Below are 25,800 nucleotides of genomic sequence, written 5' to 3' on the forward strand. Positions count from 1 at the left end.
GTTTAAAAACAGAACCACATAAAATAAAATGCTTGAGCGTTTCACAGATTAGCAGATTTTAAAAAATGACACCGCTAATGCATGTATTAGAGAAAGAGCCATTCAGTTTCTCCTGACTTACGAAAGTTTAACTGAATAAGGGTATATTGATAGTGGAGCCCTGGAAAAAGTTAAAGATAGAATCTAAAATGTTAGGCTTTGTGCTTTCCCAGATCAACTGCACCTGCGTAAGCAGTATGATAAATTATATAATTGTTAGATGTGATGATTGTTTAGTAATTAAATGTAATTACTATATAACCATAAGAAAAATAGTGAGAAACTATGTTGGAAATTCAGAGAGGGGATAAATTTATGTGTACAATAGAACAATATAAGTTTAATAATTAACATGAAAGTTATGTAACGATAGAGTATAAAACATGATCATTTCGGATGTATGGTCGGAGTCAGATTTGGGTTGAATATACCCCGATTCCCAGAGCTCTTAATAAAAAGCACCGCATATAATCCCCCGTGATTATGTGGTTTTGAACGCTAACAATATCAGATACCAATTTTTTCTTTTTATCGTAAAATTTATTTTCATTTTAAGGCTCATTTAAATTGCTTTATTTGAATGCCTCAACTTGTTACCAGAATTCTGAGAGAAAATTGCTAGAAGTGAAAAGTGAGGAGATATTTTTCCTATATCAGTGTAGACTTTTATGTGGAAGATTTTTGTCTGGAGTTGCTGACCATCTGTTTCATGGAGTTATGCCAAAAATATATTTTCACTGTAGATTTAGATTCTTGCAATGAGCCAGTAAATAGCCAGACAAGTATTGCAGCATCTTCTTCTAGCACACCGTAAATAAAAGTTTCCAGCACTTCTCAAGATAAAAAAAGGTGTAACAAAAACCCATTTATTTCTTAGGTAAATCTTCTAGTCACCGTAACTTTAATAATTCTAACTTTGTTAATCAGATTTAATTTATTCTTGAAGCAATTCCACTGATTTAAACCTGAAATTAATTTGGCCTAGAGTTTTCAAGAAGTTGTATTTTGCCTTTGAACATTTAATTTTTCTGTGTGTGGCCTGGCACTGGGTTATTTTTCAAAATCTAACAGAGAGATGAGACCCAGGGAGCTCTGTAGGAAAGGGCAGCTTTCTCCTTTTCTCCTTTGGTTCTGGGACTGCTGCAGAGACATTTCTCTGATACAAAAGGAGAAGAAAGCAGTAGCACACTTTGTTTGGAGTAGATCTCCAATTCATCTTCTGCTTCTGGTGTTTGCTGTCTCCTGACATGCCGTGCTAAAGCAGAGCCCTGCAAGGTTCAGTCCTAGCAAACAGGTGTCTCAGAAGCTCTTCTACAAGAGACAGCAAGCATCACATGACATAGCTGTAGTAAAAAAATTATGTTGCATGCTTATCTGGAACACTAAGTTCATTTTGTTAAAGCCAAGAACTACTAGATATTGAATGGGGTGAGCAGCTACATATAAAGGGAGACAAACTGGACTCTGCAGAATCTGCTGAGGAATAGAATGGAATGGAATGGAATGGAATGGAATGGAATGGAATGGAATGGAATAGAATAGAATAGAATAGAATAGAATAGAATAGAATAGAATAGAATAGAATAGAATAGAATAGAATAGAATAGAATAATACTATCGCCACTTTTAATGAAGGGATGAGACCACAGTCGGGCTAAAATTGATTTATTGCTCCTCAGATAAACATTGGTCTCAGAGGCTGTGAGGTTTGAGAGAGCAAGCAGTCAGCCATAGCTCAAAATGGTCACAAGTTCTTCATTACAAGACAATATATAACTTTCTAATTAAATGGACAGTTGCCACAAAGTTTATTTTGCTGTTCTAACCTATCACCTTTACTTACTTCTACTGCCCTGTGGATACTTTTATCCACTGGGCTACTCTCACACATACACACATACACTTCTATTAGAACATCTGAACTCTTAGATTACTCTATACAATTACACGCCTACATTATAAACTCTTCACCATCTTATCAATGCAGTTTATCACTTACTTAAAGTATATGCTCACTTACATCTATAGAAACATAAGTTTATAATTTTTCTGCTTAAGTTCTGTGTACTTTAATTTTGCATCAACCCAAGCTTCTTCCAAGGTTGCAAATCAAACCCTTCTATGTCTGTGGAAGTTTCTATCTTTCCATTTCCCGCAGTAGAATAGTTCCAGTAGGATAAGACCTATAATGCTCAGTCCAAATGCCTGGCCAATTCAGGGCTGACCAAAAGTTAAAGCATTATTACAGGTATTGTAATACAGTGCTTACAAAATGCTGAGAAAAATAAAATTTGTGTTCGTAGTAGTCCAGTACTTCCTTAACATGAAGTCCCTTGTGCATATCAAAAGGGATATGAGATACTTTTAAAATAAATGCTTTTCTAAATTAAATGAACTGTCAGAAGTCCTAGAATAGGACCTTTATTATAGGCAGGTCTCAAACAGTAAGGTTTTATTCAGGTGTGGCTTTGTCTTCTCCACTTTTCCTCAGAACAGGGTGGAATTTAGAAAGATTCTTCCCCACCCTTACCCCCATCCTGCTCTCCATGAATAAGGACAGGATTTCATGAGGATAAGTAGCTCTGAAAATGGAATATACTTTGTCTCTCCACAAAGGAACTGATAGCAATGGTGAAGAAAACACTGAGAAATAATAAACCTGTTTCATGTTGTTAAGCCAGGGCTATTTTTGGTTTGCTGCTTCTAGAAGAAATTAATTTCTTCTCCCAGTTCAGGGCTTTGTTCTGCATTATCTTACAGTTGGAAACATTTGTCTTACCCATTCGTTATTTATCTAGCTTTTGTTACTGCTCTGAACACTGATCTGTGCATAAAATAGAAACAGTCACTGACACAAACATGTTTTTTGAATGGTAAGCATATTCCTTTATTCTGGTTGTAAAACCATATTAAATTAGATTTTACAAAGTAAGAAGTGCTACAGTTCTAGTAGAAATGTATTCAGGCTGCATCAGTTAGGGCAACAAATATTCTTCTAAATGTAAACATACATTTTCTACCAGTCATTGTACTTAGCTTGAGGCTTGAATGCTGATGCTATAAACTATCCCTTAGATTTGTTATACCTGTGGTATGTTGTCTTGAGGTAGTTGGAACAAAAACTTTTGATGAAAACTGGAGAGCCAGAGCTTTGGCTTTGAGCACTTTACTGTCTGATTGCTTGCGTGAAGTGTGAATGTAATCAGGATGCAGATAAATCTCTGGAAACTCTGTGTATATATTGGTTGGGGAAGATTTTGGAGATACTGGCTGTAGATAAAGGGAAGATCTATTGAGCTGTATTCTCTGTCAGGTTTTATTTTGCGGAGGAGAAGGTTTATTCCACAGTTGTTGATACACGAAACATCATGCATTTGATTATAAGTAAAGCATCCTCTGCATCCTCTGCTTTCACCTAATCATTTTCCCCTGAAGACATGCATCATCTCCCCCAGACAAATGATAAAAAAATCCAAGAAAATAATATAAAATATCTCTGCCATAAACCAGGAAGGGTTTCTGCAAGCTAGAAAGCCTAGCTTGTTCATCATGTTCATAAACATGATTGAAAAGTTAAGCCACCTCTAGGAACATCTAGAAACACTAAAATATTTTTCAAATGGAAGTTTGTTTGCTCCCCAGCAGTGAAAGCTTTCTTTTAATACTCTCTCTTCTATATGTCAGCATTTCTTAGCTGTCCTCTCCTAATATGACCAGATATTATCCCAGAGACTTAGAGCTGCTATTATTTGTAGAAAATCTGTACACATGGCAGAATTGGATTGGATCTGAGATTGCAGAATAAGATTTACAGTTACAGCTGCTGTACCAGGAATGTGTGTTTGTGGGCAAGGCTCACCATTATATGCGGTCCAGCTGCCTGAGTTTCCACATTTTCCTTCACTGTCTCTGTGCTCAGGTTGTGTGTGCGTGCATGTGGCTGTAACTGGAGCCTAAACTTTCCAGTATTAAAATTGGTTCTGCTCAGTATATCTTCATTAAAAAAAAAAAAAAAAAGAAGAGAGAAATGAAGTTGTGTTTCAGGTTTCTACATTTCGGGCTGTTCACTGAAACATCCTCTTTCCTATGTGCTTCTTTTACCTATATGTGAACATAAAGTATGTAATTTTTCACAAGTTATTGAGTCAAAGTTACTCTACCAGTACTTTCAGACCTTGGGCAGTTTTGGGATTATAGTAACAGTAGGATGACAGATGGAGTGCCGTGGCTTTTCTGCAATTTTAGACAAAACCAAACTTAAAGCAAATCAGTTTTTTTGTTGTAAATAACTGTTTCCTTCCTCATACATATTTTTTACATAGTGGATGAAATGTGGGTGTCTGTCTGCTACATAATCAATAGAATTAAAATCCCCAGCCACTTATTTCCTGTGAAGTGATTAAAATCCACTTAGCACATAACATGGTCTATGCTGGCCATACTGCTCCTTTGCAGCAATATGTCAAGGTAATGATTATACAGTTTATGAAGTGCTTAAATGTAAATGGTCAACATAAATCTGCACTGAGTGTAATTTAATAGTTTTATTCCATTCGGAGAACAAATGTAGTCAAGCTTTGGTTGGCCTTCTCATAGTTACATAATGTTATAGTTCTTTCACCTTTGAAGGGGTGGCTTTTTTTAATACTAAGAAACACTGAAAGGACTCAGCAGGACATGGTTCTTGTCTGATTGATGATCTGTAAGTGTCACAAAAGATTTGGTGGTGAAACTTGTGACACTCTCCTGTCTGCAGGTAAGAGGGACCTTGCAGAGAAACAAAAGCTCTGCTGTTTGCTCAGCCATCCCTAATAAACTTTACATACATGTATATAAATGGGTGATTTTTGAAATCTTATTTCTATCAATAGATTAAGTCTACTATCTAGTATTAAAGTTCAGTTCTTGCCATTTCTTCCTCATCATTTGGTTTATTTTCATGCAAAATTGAATAATCAATTGGAAGCCAGCAACTTCTTCCAGGCTAGGTTTTCCCTGGAAGAGGCTGAGCAACAGTTTGAAATCATAGGATTGTTGATACATTGACTGGGACATTGACTTGAAATCCTACCCTATTTTAAGAGCTGATACCTTTTATTAAATCAACAGGTAGAGTTGGAAAAAAGTAAAAACACACCAAAAAACTGAACAAACTGATTTTGGAGCTTCCTGAAAATCTTACCACTTACTACTTCCCCCATGGGTACATTATCTTTTGGTTTAGGTGGCAGTAGATTTTACTGTACATATTTATTTTCCCTATGATTACATACTGTTTTCTTAGATAGCTTAACCAGTATTTGAAGGAAGTTAGAATTTATTTTTAATTAAGACACTGGACTAAAAGCGAGCTTGAGATTTGGAGCATTATTACAGCGACTTGAGGAGGTCTCCATGGTGAGAGAAGGATGAGAATCTTAGTTGATGATCAGAAGGCTGGATTTATTGATATATGATATATAATACATTATAACTATACTAAATAGAATAAGGAGAGAAGTTGCAGAGGCTTGCTAAGCTAAGAATAGAATTGAAAAGTATCTAAAAACAAGAGAGTTCTCTGTCCTGTGTTCCAGAGAGCTTGTCCTCTGATTGGCCCTAATATTGTACACATGGAACATGAACCAATCACAGGTGCATCCTATTGCATTCCACAGCAGCTGATAACAATTGTTTACATTCTTCTTCTGGGGCCTTTGCTTCCCAGAAGATGCACAAGTCTGAAAGAAAGGATTTCTGTGAAAAAATGTCTGCGACAGAGCATCTGGGGTGATTCAGAGTTCGGGTGTTACTAACATGGCTGATGCATTTGTGTTACATTCTTGCTGGTTAAAGTGAAAACAAGAATATTTCCACATATTTTCATTTTTAAAACAGAAAGAAGTGCAAAACAATGTATATTATAACATCATTAGAGACTTTTGTGTGTATTTTTGACAGCGACAAATTTTTGTGATTGATATTTCCTAATGTCGTTCTTTTTCTCTGAAACAAAACCAAGGAAGTGCTGATACAATGACATTCCTCTTGCTTTGGTGGAGCTTATTCTTTGTCGAAAGCCAGACCAGAATACTGTCTGTTCAGACTTTAACATAATTCTAAAGCATCTTAAGCAAGTGCTGATGATGTCCAGTCAGCTTCTGAAGACCACATACCATAGCATTTTTAAAAGAATAAAAAAAAGTAAATAAAGAGACTATTGATTACAGAATAAACAAATTAGTTAATAGACTCCTCCCTTTTTGCTGCTTTGTGTGGACATGATATTAACACCTCATTTATTTATTGTTCTGTCTCCTGATTTTCCAGTAGACATCTCTCCAGAAAAAACTGCTGTATGTGAAGTGTGCAGTGTTTAGGAATATTAGCAGTGTGGCAGAAAAAGCTGTGTTCGTTTTAGAAAACATCCTTGAATATCTACCACAATCTGTTGATTGTCATTTGTTCTGTTGCTGGCAAAACAGGTATTTGAAGCCATTACACAAAACAGCACTTACTTTCAAGTCAATGTGTGAAGCATCAAATCCTACAAATCTATCTAAAGCTCTAACTTTGCAGGATATATTACTTGCAAGTAAAGCTGGCTAACTTGGGAAAGAACCGAGGCATTCTCTGAGTTTCACCAGTGCCATCTCATGAGCAAATACCTTGTTTAGCAATTCACTAAACCTGGCAGCCACTGGCCTGTCAGTCCTAGAGAGGAGCCACCCAGGGTTCAAATAAACCATGAATGCTTTTACAGTCTTTCACACTACATGAATGAATCTCTTGGTTCTCCAGTCTTGTATCTCTGTCAATTAGGCTCAAAGCTAGGTAGGAGTATTTCTTTTAAAGGAAAGTAAAATTTTCTTGTTTAGTCATCATGTTTATTAAGTTTTTGGAAAAGTACCTCTGGGTCTAAAAGAGTTCTCTTATTTTCATTCTAGTTCAATTTCGTTGGGAAATTGCTTGGACCAAGAGGAAACTCTTTAAAGAGGTTACAAGAAGAAACAGGTGCAAAAATGTCCATCCTGGGAAAAGGATCCATGAGGGATAAAGCTAAGGTACTGTGTCGGTATTCTGGTTGCAGTTACTTGAAACATATATTGTTTTAGGTGTTACACTTAGATTGCCTGTCTGTTTATTAATGACTCAATTAAAAGGCCTATAATAGACTCTTGACTCCAAGGCTAGTTTGCTTTTTTCAAGTTACATAATTTGCTTAAATATATTCTTTTTCTTGTTACGCCAACCTTGCTTAGACCTTCACAATTGCTATAGTATCACTGTTATTTAAGTAATTCACCTAAAAGAGAAACCATGTTCATTTGTTCTGAGAAAAGTCTTTTTCTCCTGTGAAAGTGCAGCTTGTATATATTACTGCTTTAGTATTGGTGTACATAAATGAGTTTTCTCTTTTGTTTTCTGTTTCTTTAGAGATTTTTTTTTAATGTTGAATATTTATTCAGGGCATAGTTCTAGGAGAAGATAAAAGATTAGACATTTTGCTTAAGTGTGTGTAAAAATGCACCATAGATAAAGAAAAAAAAATGTTGGGAATCACAGCCTGGTCAATGCCCCTAAGTAATTACTTGCAGGTAAGTGCTACTCCTCCTCAGTTTCCCCCCCAGTTTGTAAACTGAACATGATGCTCTGTGGTGTGGAATATCCCTTTGGCCAGTTTGGGTCAACTGTCCTGGCTTTGCTTCCAAGTCCTTGGATTGGGGTAAGCACTACATAACAACAACCCAAACATTCATGTGTTATCAATATTGTTGTCATACTAAATCCCAAACACAATAGGGTGCCATTTATTAGGAAGAAAACTAATCCTATCCCAGCTAAAACCAGGACATTAAGGAAGCTTTCATGTATATTTTACTCAAAGAACAAGTACTGATTGCAATGTGATGTCTTTTAGAATCTATGGAATAGCAGTATTATGGTTCAACACTGAAATAATGACTCCTAATGTCACTATATTTTAACTGTTAATTTCACTATATTTTAACTGTATATAGCCTCTAGCAATGTTGTGCATTATTCTTCTTTCGTTTCTGTCACCTCTGTCATTAATCTCAGTAGCTCAAATTATGAAAGTAATAATATGTTGAAAGGAAAGACCAATCAGGATTTTTTGGTTGGCATTATTTGGACTTGGTAATGTGTATCAGCAATCACATTGACATTATGAAGTCTGCAATGCAATATTAAAAAAAAAATCCACAAACAGATAATATTTAATTTTCAGAGTTTTCTTTATGACATTTTAGTCAGACATTTAGTGACACTTCAGTTATGATTATAAGATAATACATGTTGAAAACACTACTGATTTTATTTCCAAGTATTGACAGGTAAAATATTTTAATTACTTATGTCTAACTTCTGGAATCATAAATATTTCCCTAGATGAAAGAATGTGTGTGCTGCTAAACTGCAGTCATTTGCATCAGTGGTACATCTGAGGCCCAGTCACTTCATTTTCAGCCACCCACTCAGATTATTATTGCTGAGAGCATCAATTGCCCAGACAGGCGAGTGTAAACAAGTTTAAACACATTATTAGACAGATTAAGACTTCTGATTTTTAGATTGGTCACTCTTCTGATCATATAATTTGATTTTTGTCTGACCATAATGAACAGTGCCAGCGTGACGGGTACTATGTTCACTCCATGAGTATGTTGGCAAAATTTGAGTATGTCTTCAAAAGGTTTGTAGTCCTTAAGAATAATCTGAAATTGAGTATGAGCTTCATGGAGACTCATTCATATGAGACTGGTGTAAAAAAAATGAAGTTCTAGTGTAAACTGGCATTAAATATAGCAGTCATGAAAGCAGTCTCTCTAGAGAAAGGCTCATAAGCAATTTATCTTAATCCAATTTAGACATTACTGACTCAAAAGTAAACAAAATCCCTGTGCAATTGCAGTGAGAGGCAGGAATTTTCTCATCCATGTACATCAGTGTTACCAGTTCCTGGCAAAAGAGTGTGAGAATAATCATGGGATGGGTAATAGTTACAATTAGCATTTCAGAGAGGCTATTCTAGTTTGAGATACTGATAAAATGTAAAGAAAATATGTTTGACTGTGAGCATAAATAATGGTGTGAATTGCCACATTGCTAAGGAAAGTACAACTCGCTCTGGTTAGAACAGTTTTCTTGTCAAAAAACAAGTGCACTAGTATAATTTATGCAGCACTTTTTTACTAATTTAAATACAAATTACCAAAGTCTGGAGGCTTTTTATGGGTTTTTTGAACCATAAAAGAAATCAGTTTATGTATATTGGCTGATAGATCTTTGTTTTGCAGGAGTATTCAAGAAAAATCGATGTAATTTCTCTCTAGAAACTAGAATTTCCTTAAAGCTGTCTATATTATGCCATGAGCCATAGCAGTTTCTAGACAGACTGCAGGCATGTGTGCTTTTTCCCCTCCAGTCTGCTGCCGCTGGATGCTGAGTTGCAGCAGAGAAGCAGAAACAGAATTTCTGCTGAAAAGTGCTGAGTACATTTATGCCCTAGATACCTAGATACTTAAATCTTCAAAAAGAACTGATCTGCTGATTTGAGGTTTTTTTAGTGCCAAAATGACAACAGGGAAGTTTTTGGCTCAACGATGAGCTGCTCTGGCTATAGTCAGTAATTTTGGTCATACAGAGGGGGAGTTTCTGTGTCTGAGAAGCGGATTATATGAACAGAGGTATGTCTGTTCCTCAGAATTTCCTTATCTTCTTTAAAGAAACCTGTGGGTAAATTTTAGAGGCTAAAGATTTTAGGCTGTTTCCTTTCAGAGCAACAGGGAACATTTGTTGAGAGTGACTTGAGATTTCTGAGTATCTGCTGTGCCTACAGTGCAGGAACAGGATAAATTAATTTGAAAAGGTAATGCAACTTACCTAAAATGTGTATTATGAACAGCTCCAATCGTGCACAAGGCACCACAGAGCTAATGTATGTCACATAAAGTTATGTTAGATGTTACTGAAGAGATGCTCAAGTGTAGCTGCATCAGTAGTTTGTTTCTATTTTTAAGAACATTTTTATTTTAAAAGTGACCTAAAGGAGTCTGTTTGGAAGAGCAGAATAACCTAAGAACAATAGAATGGTTTAATTTTGATTTAGTAATATATTAAGTGTTAGGCAAAGAAAGATTTTTGGTTACTTTTCATTTTGTTGAAAAAAATGAAAAATAGCTTTTTAGCCTGCATATCTTTTCCTAAAAACTCATTGTTCATCACCTGCAAGACATTTGGAAGACGGATCAGTTATTTAAACTAAAGGAGGTCACATTGTCTTTGCTGCAAACATATTTTTGAACCACGTTTTGCTTGCATAGAGTAGAATTTGGAAATTTGTGTCCTGATAACAAAGTTATTTATTAGATTAAAAAAAGCTAAAATATTGACTTTTACTGTAGCACATGAGCTGTCAGACACACACAAAGGAAAATGTAACTCGCAGTGTTTGCATGAAATCTTCTGCAGACTGATGTAGGTGGATGCTGACAGAGAGAGAAACCTTCCCTGGCATCATCCTGGGGAAAGTTGGGAGAATGCTCAGAGAAAGAATTAAAACAATTCTTATCTTAATCTCTGTGCCTGGTGTTTGTGAACATGTGGAATGTTGGTATATGATGTTTATGGAAAGATATTTTAAAAAGTTGTTGTTCCGAATTAACCAGTGGTGTGAAGGGTGCTATTTAAGAACCAGTCAGGTTCTGGATGAAAGATCCTGTCTATAAAATATGTGTAGTTCCTAATAAAGCTTGCTTTATCCCTTCTGAGCATGGAGTCAATGCTGCCTTCCTTTAGCCATTAATAACTCAATGGCAGCAGAAATATAATTGCCATTCCAATTTAAAACTTTTTTACCTAGAGAAATCCTGTCAACACCATTTCCTATTCTGCAGACTATCAGTTTATAACCCATTTCTCTCATACCTTAAACTTGCACTTAGTTGTGTCATTTGTCCTGGCTATAGAAAGGATTCTGTTTTTCAAGATTCATATTGTCTTCCTATAAAACATGAAAACTTAGAGAACAAAGTTGCACTGCAGCTTTGAAAAACCTCATAAACTACTTTTATGTGATTCAGTGTTTTATCAGCTACTGAGCACTTTTAACTGCTGCCTTCTTCAAGTTGTGGTTTTTGTTAAAACTAGTTCTTCAGGAAAGAGGAGATAATTGAAGTCTAGCTATGTGCCTTTCTTTAATCTGTGGGTCAAGTGCTTTCCAAATAAGGTCCACTGTCACTGGACAACATCTTTCCCTGTTAAACAGAATTTGTGTCATTACCTTTTCTTTATAAAAAAACCTAGCATTAAGAGCTTGTTTGCAATTAAAATGATCTGAAATGAGCACACAGGGAAACTACTGAGATGCAATTATTAGCATGTTTGCTTTAGAGTGGTTTTTAACAGCTGTGTTATGTGATTGCCTTAAAAAAGGTTTTGAAAATATGCCATAGTTGCAGTGTGCACTGGTCTCTTCCCTGCAAATTCTAAGTGCTGTGAGGTCAGTCCTGCAACCTTTAAATAACTGTTTCAATATCTTACAGGATTAAGTCGGTGCGTAATGCGAATAATGCCCAATAGGTTTTTGGTTTGAAGCACAATGTGTTTTTTCATTAGGTCATGACTACCATGGGCATAGTGTTCTAATAGAGGAAAGCTAGTCCTTTAATAGGATTCTCTTGACTTCATTGTTTTTTCAAAAAAGTTATAAATTAATGCTCTGATAGCCAAAAGAGAAGAAAAATGTACCAGGTTTTGTCTATAGGATGTTGTGGTCCAAGAATTGCATTATATTCTTCCCCAATGCTATTGCTTCACTGAAATGTGAGATCAAAGGTGTTGTCTGTGGTGTCCAGAGTTTTAAAAGCTTTTGAGTGTCACTACCTGTCAAAATGTTTAAGGTCATGCAGTATAGGTGCATATGCAATATTTTTTCCAAGTGAGAGTGTCAGCATTCTCAACAAGAATAGGAAGTTACAAAAGACTTTAGAAAGTTTAAAAAAAAAAAAAAAAAACAAAACAAAACAAACCAAAACCAACCAAAAATCACCTAGTGGTCTGTTGCACTACATTTTACACTGGTGCCACTCCACCTGTGCCTGTTAGTTTCTTCCTGTGGCTTATGGCAATGACAGTTTAGCTCAGTGTGTTTCCAGGAGTTTCTGCTCTTAGAGTTGGAGGTAGAAATTTGGGAATCCCTATAAGAACTCAATTTAGTTTTTTAAAATATAACCTTTAGATTTACTTCCAGTCTGCTGGGAATTTTGATTTGGACTTTGTGCAAAATCTCTGAAATGTTAATTTCTTAGGCAAGTATTTCTGTTCCCTTGAAGTACTTCTTTTATCATAGTCAGCTGGAAAATCTCTAGGGGAAACAGAGCAATGAGTGGCATTTAATTTAGAAAACTAGCTCACAGCTAGGAGCATCAATAGCAGTTTTAAATCATTAATTGCTGCTCACCCATTTTGTATTTTTCAGTTACGTTTTCCTTTTTTGTGTTTAAAAGTCATAAAGACTTTGTGTTTTTATGTCTGCAGACACAGCACCTTGCAGCTTACAGACATTTCACCCCACAAACAGGTTTATGACCAAGAGCAGGACTGGGCCCTCAGCTTGCCTTGGAGATGTGAGCCAAAGTTACAAGAGCACACTGCTTCTGCTGCAGCACAGTTTTGTTGTCTTCCTTAAAACCTTCAGCTTCCTGGTATGAATGGCTGTGGGGCTATAAGGACCATAACAAACAACCAGCAACAAAGAAAAATGCAAGGGAAACAAACAAAAAGCAGACCACCCCATCTTTTGAAACTGAAATCTTCAAGGACCAAAATGGCAACAGGATGTTAACTCTTAAAATCCTACTGTAATCTTCATTCTCTCCATTTTTCCTTTAAGAGAGCATGTCAAAAGGTGCCAAAGGCTTTCGCAATTTAAAGCTAGGTTTTTTCTTGAAAAAAAATTCTAAATAAAATACTTTCTCCTGATACAGAGAAAACATAAATGTGTTGGCAGACACAGATTAAAAGAAGAGAGCATCTTTATCACTGTTTCCTCCAATCTTACTTGTATTCTACAACTTCCAGGTGCTCAACCACCCCAGTTTCTTGGAAAATACCTCTGTGTATCACCCCTCGTGAGTTGTAAAATCGTTTTTTCCCCTGATAGGGGAGGCAATTTATGGTAGATAGAGATCACAACCAATATTTCTTAGAATAGTTTTTATTCTATAAACTTTTATTTATTCTGTTAGGTATTGCAGTTGTTTAGGTTTTTGCTAAAGGCGAATATTATTCTCAGAAGCTATTAACCTTATTGAGTCTCCCATCTGAACTACAGTCTCACAATTACCTGGTTAGAGCAACATTTGGGAAGACAACTCTAACTATGTCCTCAGAAAATAGAGGGCTTTACTGGCAGGTAGGTATTCAGAAAGTCTGTCAGAGGATCCTTTGTTCCATCAGCAGCATATGTGACCCCATAGTGTTCATCAGCACAGAGCAGTCATCGTGGACACTGGCTGAGTTCCAGACTCACACAGACACAAAGTGTGCTCAATCACCAGCACCAGTTGTCTCCAGGCTTGCCAGTCCTTGGGAAGCTTTCATGCACCATCTTCTCAGCACATACTTTTCATTCCTTTGACTTTCTTCTTTATTTTTCTTGAAACTATTCTTCCATCTGAACTTACAATTCCTATAGAATCAATTTGTGAGAAGCCAGTGGATGAGGCATTAATGAAAAATGCTTTTTCCATTACTTCTCCTAGGTATCTTATGTCCACACATCATCTGCCCCCTCTTATGTTTCAGAGATTTGTGCAAATCAGCTTGTTTCCAGAAAATTGCTCCTTCTCTTTTTTTCAGACAGCTCCGTGTTACCCAGAGTGCAACACCTTGAAAAAAGCAAATTTTCTTTTCTGCTTCTCAGCCACATTCTTTTAACTAAATTTCTATATTTTGATATCACAGTAAACTGAGTGCTTTCAGTAATTTATCGTCCCTCTTGCACAAAGAGAATATGTCTATTCAGTCAGAGTCTTTCTAGATGGAGAGTCATAAACCTCTTATTTTCTTGTCATATCTCTGCATGTTTTGGTTTTTATACCTCTTGCCTGTCTTCCAGGAATGTGATGCTACAAATGATTTTGGGAAAGACAGTAGGACTGTTGCCTTTCCCAAAATAATTTGTATCACCACATCCCTGGCAGACAGGAGCATCTTCTGTTTAATAGTTTGTGCAGGTTCCATTAGTTACCTGTTTGTCTGGCTTGCTGGGTGAAGTGGAATCAAGCTCAAAAATATGAAGCCGTTGAGCCAGAAGAGTTAACTGGCCCCACTGGGATAAATTCTTCCCTTCCTGATATTCAGATGATCCTATCTGCATACCTAACCCAGGAGAGGCCTTGTGATACATCATTCAGTGTATATCAGAAAGCTCATCTGTGTTAACAGGCATCTCCCAGTAACTTTGGGGTTGGAACCTGGCTAGAAAGAGCAGTGGCCTCTTTTCCTTCAATTTATGCAGTTTCAAATGATCTGCAGCAGAGTAGTCCCTGGCTTTTTCCGTTTGTGCTATAAAGTTTTGGAAATCCATTTGTTTCCATTTCTCTCAAGTTTGTTTCTTTGCAGTATGGATTTTTTTCCTACAAAGGTGGTTTGTTATATTTATATCAGAGATTTACAATGTTTTCTCTGACATCTCTCTCTGAATTTTAGAATGGGTTCAAGTACTTAGTCCATATTGCTGCAGAGAAAATAGCCTTTGAACCAATTCCTTTTGGGTTAAGAACAGCTCTGCTTTTTTTTTACTGGGTGGGTGACCACTCTGACCTTGCTTAGAGGAGTTAGGCTTAAGGTAAGCTTTTTGAAAGCTTTGTAATCTGTATGCACATGTGGAGAGAGAAAGAAAGATGTGTGTGTGATACATTGCTCCAATTCATGGTTGAGCATTGAGTCTCTCTGTGTTAGCCAGTTCCTTGGTTTGTTCTGCACAGTCACTAGGGATGTCTGTCTCTTGACCATTTTAAACTCCCATGCTATTTAATGTTCAACTCTTTTATCCCCAAAAGATGCACAGTCACTTCCAAAGTCTCAAGATTGATTTGTAACTCATTTCCTAAATGTTTCTACACATTGGTAGGACTTGCATTTTAAATGGAGTTGACATCATTTACATTTTAGGAGAAGTATAGCACAAATAGCTCAAGTAAAATTACTTTGCAATTATCACCAAATTAGTCAACAATGTTCTTTTCACTTTGATATAAGACCTGCTGCCTTCTCAAGTCATACTTGAATAAGCCTCCAGATCATTCCATGTCCTCCTAAATGGGGATTTTTATTTTTCTGCTGAGTTTCATGCAGCATGTAAAGACAAAGCATCAGTACCAAATCATTCTTAGGTTTGGAAAAATATATCTATATTGGAAAAAGCAGTATCAGAACCCACCAAATTACTGCTTCCTGCCCAAACGGGAGGCAGTGTAGTTCCTTGTCTCTGCAACAGGGACTTCCCCCTTGTTGAGTTTCTAAAGTTCTAGAGAAATATTTTCTCTAGAGATGTGGCTTGTGGTTTGTGCTGCCTGTAAGCTCTGACTTGCAGTTCAGCATCTAGGTCTGAAGACTGGGCACCAGGGCACTCTGTTGACTTCTCCAGTCAGATTCCAGTTCTCCTCTGCATTTTCTGCCTGGGCACTGTAGTATTATGTGAACAGGACTTTTTTTGTCTCATTAGAGAGGTCATTTATATTTCTCAGTAAGCAACCTCTTCCTGCCCTCATGGCAGCCAGAAATTTTTGGTTGCCCTTCTGTAAAAATCCTGCATGTGAGTTTGTGTCAGCAGACTTTTACAGCATTCTAGTGTTACAGCTAGAGCCCAACTTACTGCAGCTTATTTTTGTGCAGTTAGATACTCACATGAAGACTGTGTTGGCTTGTGAAAAGGGACACAGGCTGTTGCACAAAGTAGATGTCATTCCTCAGTATTGGAGTTTGCTTTCAGTGGTACAAAATCTGGGCTATCATCAGAGTCAGGAATAAGCCATTAGGAACTGCTGGGTCAAGGGAGCATCACATTTATTTCCTGACCACTTCTTATCCAGTGTCTCCCTGAGGCAATGGTAACAAAGAAGACCTTGGTGAAGATTGATCTGGTGGCATTTTGCTCAGTAAATATTCCCTAGGGGAGAAAAATCCTAAATTGAACAAATGAAAAAAAAATTTCATGTCCTTTGTGTCTCTCAGAGACAAATTTTGGACTATAAACTTCAGACTGTAAATATTGGAAACAGTCTGCCTCATTGATTCTGTAACTCATTTGTCTGTGACTTCTTGAAAAAGGGTGTAAGTGCCAAATAATTTGTGCAAGTTTAGGTGCTTGTTAAAAGAAACCGAGCCAAAGTCTGTGATCTCTTTGATATTCTTGTTTTAATGAATTCTTTTGGTATTAAATAAAAAAATACTTACATTTCTTCGTACACATGGAATATTAGAACATGAGGTTTTATTTTAAATTTGAAAATTTAAATTGGCATAAAAAATTGAGATTATCATATCTTCCTACATTAGACCTGTATTAATTACTGATGAAAAATTAAAGTGCATAGATTGGTTACATGCCAAGACAGGTTAAAACAACCACGAAAATGGGACACTCATTTGAGTACTTTAAATGTTTGTAATTTAATTGAATTTGAAAATTGTTGGACTATTCTTCTTCGATGCTTAAGGAGGTCCATAAGATACTCTCTAACACTTCCAGAGTCCCACAAGTGCATTTCTTGTACTGCTGAAGCCAGTGGCAGTTTTGCCAACAACCAGTGCAAGGAATAAATTACTCTTAGTATTTAGCTGAGTGAGCAAATGAAATTCACATGCAATCTCCATACAGTTCTCTGTTAATTTTTAGACTAGAGCTCCAGTCTGAAGAGTGGTGTTAGAGTGGTTGTAGGGATTCAATAAGATAGAGCAATGCAAGTATTTCCTACTAGCACAATTCATGGAGTGATCCAATGCTTCCATGTAATTAGTGATGACATCTTCAAAACAGAATAGCCAAGAGGGCAATTTAGCTCTGTGTTAAAAATTTCATACTCTGAAACTGATAGTTAAGAAAATTGCATTGTCCTCACATAAGAATCACATCAGACCTCAAGCAGATGCTGTTTTATTACTGATGTAACACAGTGGTGATATTAAAAGTCTTTATCACCTCCCTTCAATGTAATGTTAAAACAGACTTACATATTCTATAGTTCTGACAGGACGTTTGTAAGACTTACACTGCTGGCTGTAAGATTGCTTCTTACAATCTTAAGAAGATGGGACACATTCTTTTCTTTCTGCAGAATTAGGCTGCTTCCAAAGGGCAAGACATTGAGGTAGTGCTTCAGCTTTATTCTTTTTAAGTTGAAGGTAATGGAAGACCATGAAACTTTAAAGAAGGCAAGGCAAAGAAGTGGCAAGAGAGCAATGGGAGAAGGGTAAAGGTAGCCCTTAGCAGAGAAAAAGTTAACATGCTTTCTGGTTTGTCAACTTGTAAATGTTTTGTAGTTTTCTTACCCGAAAGCAGTTTAAATTTTTTGTTTGTGGAACATTGTAAGGTTTTCTAAATATCCCAGCAAAGTAAACAAAGCTATGTACACATGTATTATGCATTAGAAACAAGCTGCCAAGTGACTCAGCTGCCATCTCCCCTCTGTCTGCAATAGTGCCAATTTCACACCCAAAAGTCTGAGTTTCACATCCTGTGCCAAACTCTTCAGCTGACTTGTGTTTCATTGGTCAGAGAACAAGTTGGTGCTGGCTGAAAGTGTCCCACCCCCATTCCTCACATTACCCAGGAGGTTTGGTTGTGTGACCATGCACCCACCTGGGCACCCCCTTTTCCTGCACGTGGCATTTGCAATCCTGAATGGCATCGTCAGGGTGAGTCCTGGCACTGATGTCCCTGCCTGTGGAACAGGCAAGAAGTTTTCTTTAAAAAAAATAAACATGGGAAGAAGTAAAGCAGCACATTCATGTGTGAGAGATGGGAGGGTAAAAAAAGAGAGACAAGGAAATCTACATGCAGCTTCATAAAGACAAGGTTTGATCTTGCTGAGTTTAGTTTTATGTTTATTATTCTTCCTGTTTTACATATAGATAAACGCAGAAAGAACTGCTGTGAAATATTTGTAGCAATTATGTTAAATCCCAGTTTTCCATGCATAATGTTATCTGTACTCTTGAGGATCATGATAAATACTTTTAATATACTTTAATAGGCTACTCTTACAAGGAATTTTGCATTGCCACAATAGAGGCAGCATTGCAGTAAATTAAATTACAGTGAACACAATTAAATAGAATAATGAAAAAAAAAAATCAGTCTTGGAGCAACAACTCTTTGGAGTCCCCTGAAATTCAATTCCACAAGAAACATAATAGAAGAATATGGTGAGTGGAATTTAGATAGCTAAGTTAGATATTATTTACTTTGTAATATCTCCATCAGGGATTAATGTTCTCTTATTCAGTTGCATTGATTAGTCTCTGGATCGTTTTTCAGATTGATTACTGTTGTAATGTATCATTCCTTTTTCATTTATCTACCCAACATCAATATAACTTTGGAGATATAACTTCATCACAGTACTGTTGTTATGTAATCCACAATAATTTGCGGCGTCTCAATAATAGCTGTAAGGAAATCTGTACAGATTTAGTTTGAGTTTATAGCCATTTATTACAAGAAAAACCACCCCATCTTTCTTTCATCTTCTTTGAAAAGAAAATTCTCTGACTGAGAGGTATTCTCTGACAAGCTTCTTTGCAAGTATGCTTGGCTGTGAGGTGTGTTTCTGCTTTATCAGCTTTATCAAACATAGCTAAAGTAAGGCAAATGTGCAGCTTTAACAGTTATGTTTTGAATGTGCAGCGGAATCAGAAAGTATGATATTAGCATTGCAAGGGATATAATTTGCTTTTTCTTAATTTTTGTAGTTTTTGTTTTTTTTTTTATTGCAGGTGAACATGAATTCAATCCAGTTTGGAGCTGGCACTTGGAGTCTGCAGGACTATAAAATTTTCCTTTAGTTCCCACCATTGAGTGGCTTTGGTTTTATTTCTCAGTTCTTACTTTCCCTACAGTAAAAGCTCCTGTCCATCTAATTTAGAGGGGTCTGCAGAGAATTAATTTGTTGATAATTATAAATCTTAAAAATGTGGCATGTTAATACACTAAATTCAGAGTTTTCTGAGTTAAGATGAATAAGTTGTTATCCCTACAGAATATATCCCATACCTAAGGACATCTGTGGATGTACTTAAGGGTCTCAGGCTCTTTTGCCTATTTTTTTATTGATGTGATTTTGCATCTGTATGTGAACTCATATATTCCTTTGGTTTGGATCAGATCAAGTCCATTTCTAGTACAAAATAGAATGCTTTTTTTTTTTTTTTCTTTTTTCAGAATTTGTGGAGGAGTCAAGAGGGGTAGCAGTTAGCGATTAAAATCAACACAAAACCTTGCCCTAATCCCTGCCTCCTGTCATCTTCTTCCTTCCACAGTCTCTGAGAAATTTCTTTGAAACCAAATCTTTGGTAGTAACTCTAGCACTTGCTGGACCCTGCTCATAAACTGTGTTTAAAGGACATAGGAGCACAGCTGGGATGTTTTTAGTTTATGAATGTGCAAATGCTTTGCTGAATTTTGGCCTTACAGGCAAATCTTCCCTGCCTGTGCTTACAAACCCTGCTGTGAAAGTCAATGGCTGCACTGTGTGTTTTGGTGCTCCAGCAGATGAATGATTTAGGGGATGTCTGTAAACTCTAAAGAATTCACTTAAGAGTAATTTTTATGAAATGAGGAAAAATAAATAAAAGCTTCTCTGTTTTTCTTTCCACAAGCAGGTCCTGCTTTTTATCTCCTCCTTTGTTAAAAAAGTCTTTTACCAAATGCTTATCTGGCATGAGAGAGAGAAAAAAAAATTGTTTTCTTTGTATTGTGTTGGTAATCTTTCTCCAGGGGTCTGTTTACAGAATGAGGGGATATAGAGAATGTCCAGCAACTCTTACTTCCTAATTAAAAATATAATTAGCCATCTATATAACTTTCAACTCTAGTGTAACACTGGTTATATTGAATCTCTAGCTGTTAACAGCCTTGATCCAAAGGTATATATGTAAGTCCAAAATTAATGTTTCACATTTCTTTAAATTGATGTAGCAAATGTGTACTCTTGAATAGTTTGACAATAAATTATTAATTCTGTTTTATTATTTCAAGGCCAAATTCTGAGTCTCAACAGTTGCAAACAGAATTAATATTTTAGTTTGTTCATTTGAAGATTTAGCTGCTATTGCTGAAACTCGCTCTACAGAAATGAATCTCTTGCAACAGTTAGATATAGGAAGGCTTTTCTTCAACTACTTTTAACTAGAAGGCTCATGATGCTGAAAAGTGTGTGGTAAAAAAATGATGTGATATTTGTCCTGGTTTAGGGCAAATTTGGGAGAAAACCTCCCAGAGGGTGCTCCTCCAGAAAGCAAACCCCCATGGCCGCTCCCCACAACCAGTTAGGGAAGGATTCCTCAGAGAGAAGTGGAAAGAACCTGTTTATTAACAGGCACAGCACCCTCCAGCACACAAAATGAACAATACCAGATGACACCAGTCTTCCACTGCTCTGCAAAAGATGACAAATTCAGAAAGTCTCTCTTGGGGGCGGTCGCTCTGTTCTCAGTCCCTCCGGCGCTGGGGCACTGCTGCAGCCACAAGGTGCAAACTCTCGGTGTTCCCAGGTCCCAGTCTGGAGCAGGTTTGAGTGGTTCCAAAAAAGGGAAAGGAAAATAGTCCAGGAAAAATTCAGACTGCTTAGCTAAACTAACTAATGAGCAGAAGCAAAAGCAAGAGCAAAGCAGGAGCAAAGCAAAAGCAGGAGCAAAGCAAGAGCAAGAGCAAAGCAAAAGCAGCACTAAGTACTTCCCCATCTGTGTGCCACCGACTGTGGGGGAGTGAGCAGGCTGATAACAAAACAAAACTTCGCTCTTCAGAGCCAGTCTTGAAGGCACAGAACATCATATCCAGTATAAACAGAACACACGAATGGGGATACAAGAATCATTATGTCACCCTAGGACAATATTAAGCCTTGAAATTTTTTTTTGGCCCCCTTCATGATCCAGACACTGAATAATTTGAGATGAGGACCTAATTGCAGCTTTCCAGTAGCTGAAGCGAATCTACAACAAAGATGAAGAGAGATTATTCGCTTACAAGAGCCCATAGTGACAGGACGAGGGGTGATGGCTTTAAACGGAAAGAGAGTGGGTTTAGATGATATATTAAGAAGAAATTCTTTACTGTGAGGGTGGTGAGACAAGAACAGGTTGCCTAGGGATGTTATGGATGCCCCATCCTTGGAAGAGTTCAAGGCCCGTTTGGATGAGCCTCTGACCAACCTGGTCTGGTGGAAGATGTCCCTGTCCATTGCTGGGGGTAGGAACTGGATGATCTTTAAGGTCCCTTCCAAACCAAACCATTCTGTGTGTCCATGACTGTGACATGAGTCCCTATGTTTTACAATTCCTGTATTTGAAACTGTGGTCTTTGGTGTTGTCTGTTTTGTGCCACCTTCTCTCTTTTCTTTCTTATTACATCAGCAGAGTGACATATTGAATCTGCACATTTCCTTTCTCCTTCCATGATGCAGACAGCTCTCACTGCTTCCTAGTCTGAAGTTTGTAGGCGAAACACTATTATATATTTTGCAAAAAAATTTTAAAAATATAGTAGCTGAACTTATAAAATGTGGAGGTTTTAATGAGGTTCACATCAGTAACTGCTGTGGTTTTTTTCTTTAGGGTTTACCCTTTATTACTTTTCTGCTTAATGTTCAAAATATACAATATGCATTATGATCTACAGATGCATACCCAGATGAAATAGTTTTAATGCAAGTTCACTATTAAATGAAGATGGCACATTCATTTCATTGAAGTATATCAGCTAGAATATAAGCTTTATAAAAGGTTGCAAAAGTACTTAAATATAGTGAAAAAGTTTTTATTCATTGTTAGGACTATATGGACTTTGGCCTAATACATCTACAGAAATACATTTCAAATGTATACTGGCAATCTGTTAATGAAGGGAATAATCTATACTTAAAAATAGATGAAAGGATTTTACATGTGTAGCAGAAAAATGCAGCAAAGAAGCCTGCTATGTAAACTTAAATTGCTTTTTTTCACATGGGCTTCAATGAGAAGGGGCTTTGTTAGATCATAGACCATATTGTTTGTTGTATGGACTTTAGTTTCCAAACTGGGCTTCTCCATGTCACAACTATAAATTTTGCTCTTAATATATAGCAATAAGGGCAAATTTTCACATTTTGTTTTATGCTTTGTAGAATGTAGTTCAGCAGTGAAATCTAGGAGATGTCGTACTACAATGAATTATTAATTAATCTAGTGTCATTTCCTGGCTCTGGAAATAGTATGCAGTGGTTTATAAAATTGAGAGGAGAAAGAGGAGCAAATTATATTCTTGGATAATTAAAAAAGCCAATGTGATTGAGGAGAGAATTTGTTTCTCTCACACATAAGTTATCACTGTATACCATGAAATACAGTATCAAATAACTCTTCAAAATACATTGGCTAGCATAGAAGCATATGTTATGTGTCTTCATTCAGCATGCCTAATTAAATTTTGCTAAGATATTTATGCAAAGATTTTTTTGTTGCCTTGGATGAGGAAATGTCATTAGAAAGAAAAAAAGTGAAAAAAGCACAACTCTTTTGTCTTTGGAATATATTTTATGTATGTTTATGAAAGTTTGGGAGGAGTATTGTAGGCAAGTATTAGAAGAGATTCCAGATACCAGAAAGGAAATCCAAGAATCTTTTTAGATAAGAATTGCAAAAAAGCTGTAACAGGTGGGTCCAATCTAATGAGTTTTCCTATCTTGAGTTTGATTTATTTCTTTCATTTTCTGTAAGTTAAAGAAAAGGGTTTATAGACTTAAAGGAAGCATCATTGCATTAAGGCTCAGATATTATTGGGCATGAAAAACTGGGATTTCTTCCATACACCATGACATATTTATGATAGTTTGTTCCTTTATTTCTGTGATTTTTGATGTATGCTCTCATTTTAATTTATAGAAAAGTCATTCTTTATGTGTTATGTTGGCCACAGTTGAGTGTCATTAAGAAGATGCATGTGCTTCTGAAGTAATATGAGTGTATCTGAGTGACTGGAAATGTCAGCAATTATTCTGTTGCCTTTTGGCATCTCAGGGGATAAAACCAAAAATGCTGAGACTACACATAAAATGATAATTCTATATTGTTTATTTTTTAATACTTTTTTTAGATGTCTTTGGTGACTGAGTTGCAGTAGTTGGAACTTTGAGCTGTTTGTAGTTTTTTATGTGTTTGGATTTTGTTGGTCTTTTTTGTTGTTGGGGTTTTTTTAAGTGGAATTTTATTTCTGTCTTGTTTATTACTTTATTCTCAGTTCAAAAGCATTGTGTTATTTAATCTGGACGATGTCTAACCCTTTAGATAGATTGTTCTTTTTGTACTTTTACAGTCCCTGGTGTGGGCCTGACATGGATATGCTGAATTCTGCAAACAACATGCACCTCTCTGAAGTTTCAGTAAACTCAGACAGAAAAGAAAGGGGAAATTTCCCCTTTTCCATGCGCTGCTATTCACATCATTACAGGTGAACTCATTGCTGCATTCTGCCATCCTTCAGGCAAGGCTGTTGCTCTGCTGGCTAGCCCAGGAGTGATCAGGGTTCTCATTTAGCTAGGTAAGGTCCATGCCTGAAGTCGGGTGGTGCAACCACATTTGCACAAGATTGACCTCAAGCTGCTTCTTTAGGCCAGTAGTGCTGATGTATCACTGTGAAGTAAAGTGAAATAGTTGGCTGAGAACTTGGACCTGAGCTGGCAATGTGCACTTGCAGTCCAGGAAGCCAAGCACATCCAGGGCTGCCTCAAAAGCAGCCAGTCCAGCAGGGCAGGGGGGGGATTCTGTTCTGCCCCTGCCTCCACTCTCGTCAGAGCCCACCTGGGGTACATGCTGTGTCCAGCTCTGGGCTCCCCAGCATGCAGAGCACATGGACATGCTAGAGTGGCTCCAGACCGGTCAGAGAGCTGGATCACCTCTCCTGCAAAGACAGGCTGAGGGAGCAGGGGTGCTCAGCCTGGAGAAGAGAAGGCTCTGAGGAGATCTGCTTGTGTTTTTTCTACATATAAAGGGGGCTTACAAATCAGACACAGAAATCCTTTTTAGCTGAGCCTGTAGTGACTGTACAAGGGGCAGTGTATTTAAACTGAAAAAGGGTAGATTTAGACTGGAGTGTTTGGGAAGACATTTTTTATGGTGAGGGTGGTGAGGCACTGGAACAGGTTGCCCAGAGCAGTTCTGGGTGTCCCATCCCTAGAGGTGTTCAAGGCCAAACTGAGTGGGGCTTTGGGCTAACAGAAGGTCTAATAGAAGATGTCCCTGCCCAATAACAGACCACTTGGACATAGATCATCTTGAAGGTCCCTTCCAAGTCAAACCATTCTTTTATTCTGTGATAAAAATACAGATTTAATTTGGGAAGGCATAAAGATACCTGGGTGTGCAACACCCAGCCTGTATGTTTATGTCTGTGCTAATGAATAGTGAGAGCATAAAGCCTGACTTTGAATTTGAACCTGTATTTAAATAAAGTCCTGATATGGTTAAGTAACTTCTTCAGTGACCTTGGAGTGGGTTCAGTAGAAGGAAATCTCAAATGTAATTTATTTGCATTCTGCTTTTGCTGCTCAAATAGATACCAATGTAGGAAATCTCTATTGTCTCAGATTTTATGTCTGAAAAAAATTAGTAGTATAGCTTTCAGTTTTGCACATGATTCTTACCTAGTTAGATCATTATTATTATTTCCAGATCTTCCCACTCTTTTTCTTGTATCATAGTTTTTAATGTATTCATATGCATATCAAGATCTCATTAATAGGTTTGAGTGGGATTAATTTTTGACAGCCTAGAGTGTCATTATTGCAGAGAACATTTTTATTGAGCCTGAGAAAGACAACGGTTTTGTAACAACAACAAAGAAAGGTCCTTTTTTCTTACCATAATAAGATATTAAGATCAATGTTGCCAAGTTGAGTAAAGATTGTAGCTCCTAAGAAAAAATAACAGTTCCTAAGTACTAGATTACTGTTTATAGTTTTCTAAACTTTTATTAAAAAATAAAAAATAGTCTACTTGGCTCTCATTGATTACGATCATGTGCAGAAGAACAAAATAAATCTCAAATTACAGTTATTGCATAATTATATATCATTAGTTTTTGTATATTTTTAAACTTTTGACTGTGTTCTACAGTGAAAAATGTTATTTATCTCCATTTTTAATTGCCTTACTGAGCTTTACTTTTCTGTTTTTCCAAAATCCGTTGAATATGAATATAATTTCAAAAGTGATTCCAGCATTCTTATTAGGCATTTCATAAATACATGTTTCTGGCAGACTATTGGTTTCGGTGATCAGCCCTTAAATACTGAATACTGCAATTTCCATTTAGTTTTGGCATGAATAGGAATGACTTGTCAAGTAGTTTTTGTATAAATGACATCATCGAGTACTTTTGCAACATAATATAAAAGGAACTTTGAAATATAAAGTCATACTTTCTTAGAAAATATGTTGCAATTTATAGAGAATAGGTTGCAATATGGTATAAGATATTCTTCAGAACAGCATATA

The 25,800-nt window shown here is 36.7% G+C and overlaps 1 protein-coding gene across 6 annotated transcripts in view; it reads left to right on the plus strand.

Moving 5' to 3' along the window:
- Positions 1-25,800, plus strand: part of KHDRBS2 (KH RNA binding domain containing, signal transduction associated 2) — a 386,175-nt gene that overhangs the window by 100,668 nt on the left and 259,707 nt on the right. For all 6 annotated transcript variants that reach the window (XM_058021284.1, XM_058021282.1, XM_058021283.1 and 3 more), the window contains exon 3: positions 6,966-7,082. In XM_058021284.1, the coding sequence (XP_057877267.1) occupies positions 6,966-7,082 (117 nt within the window). The remainder of the gene's footprint in view (positions 1-6,965; positions 7,083-25,800) is intronic.

Source organism: Melospiza georgiana, chromosome 3 (genome assembly GCF_028018845.1).
Source record: "Melospiza georgiana isolate bMelGeo1 chromosome 3, bMelGeo1.pri, whole genome shotgun sequence".
NCBI lineage: Eukaryota > Metazoa > Chordata > Aves > Passeriformes > Passerellidae > Melospiza > Melospiza georgiana.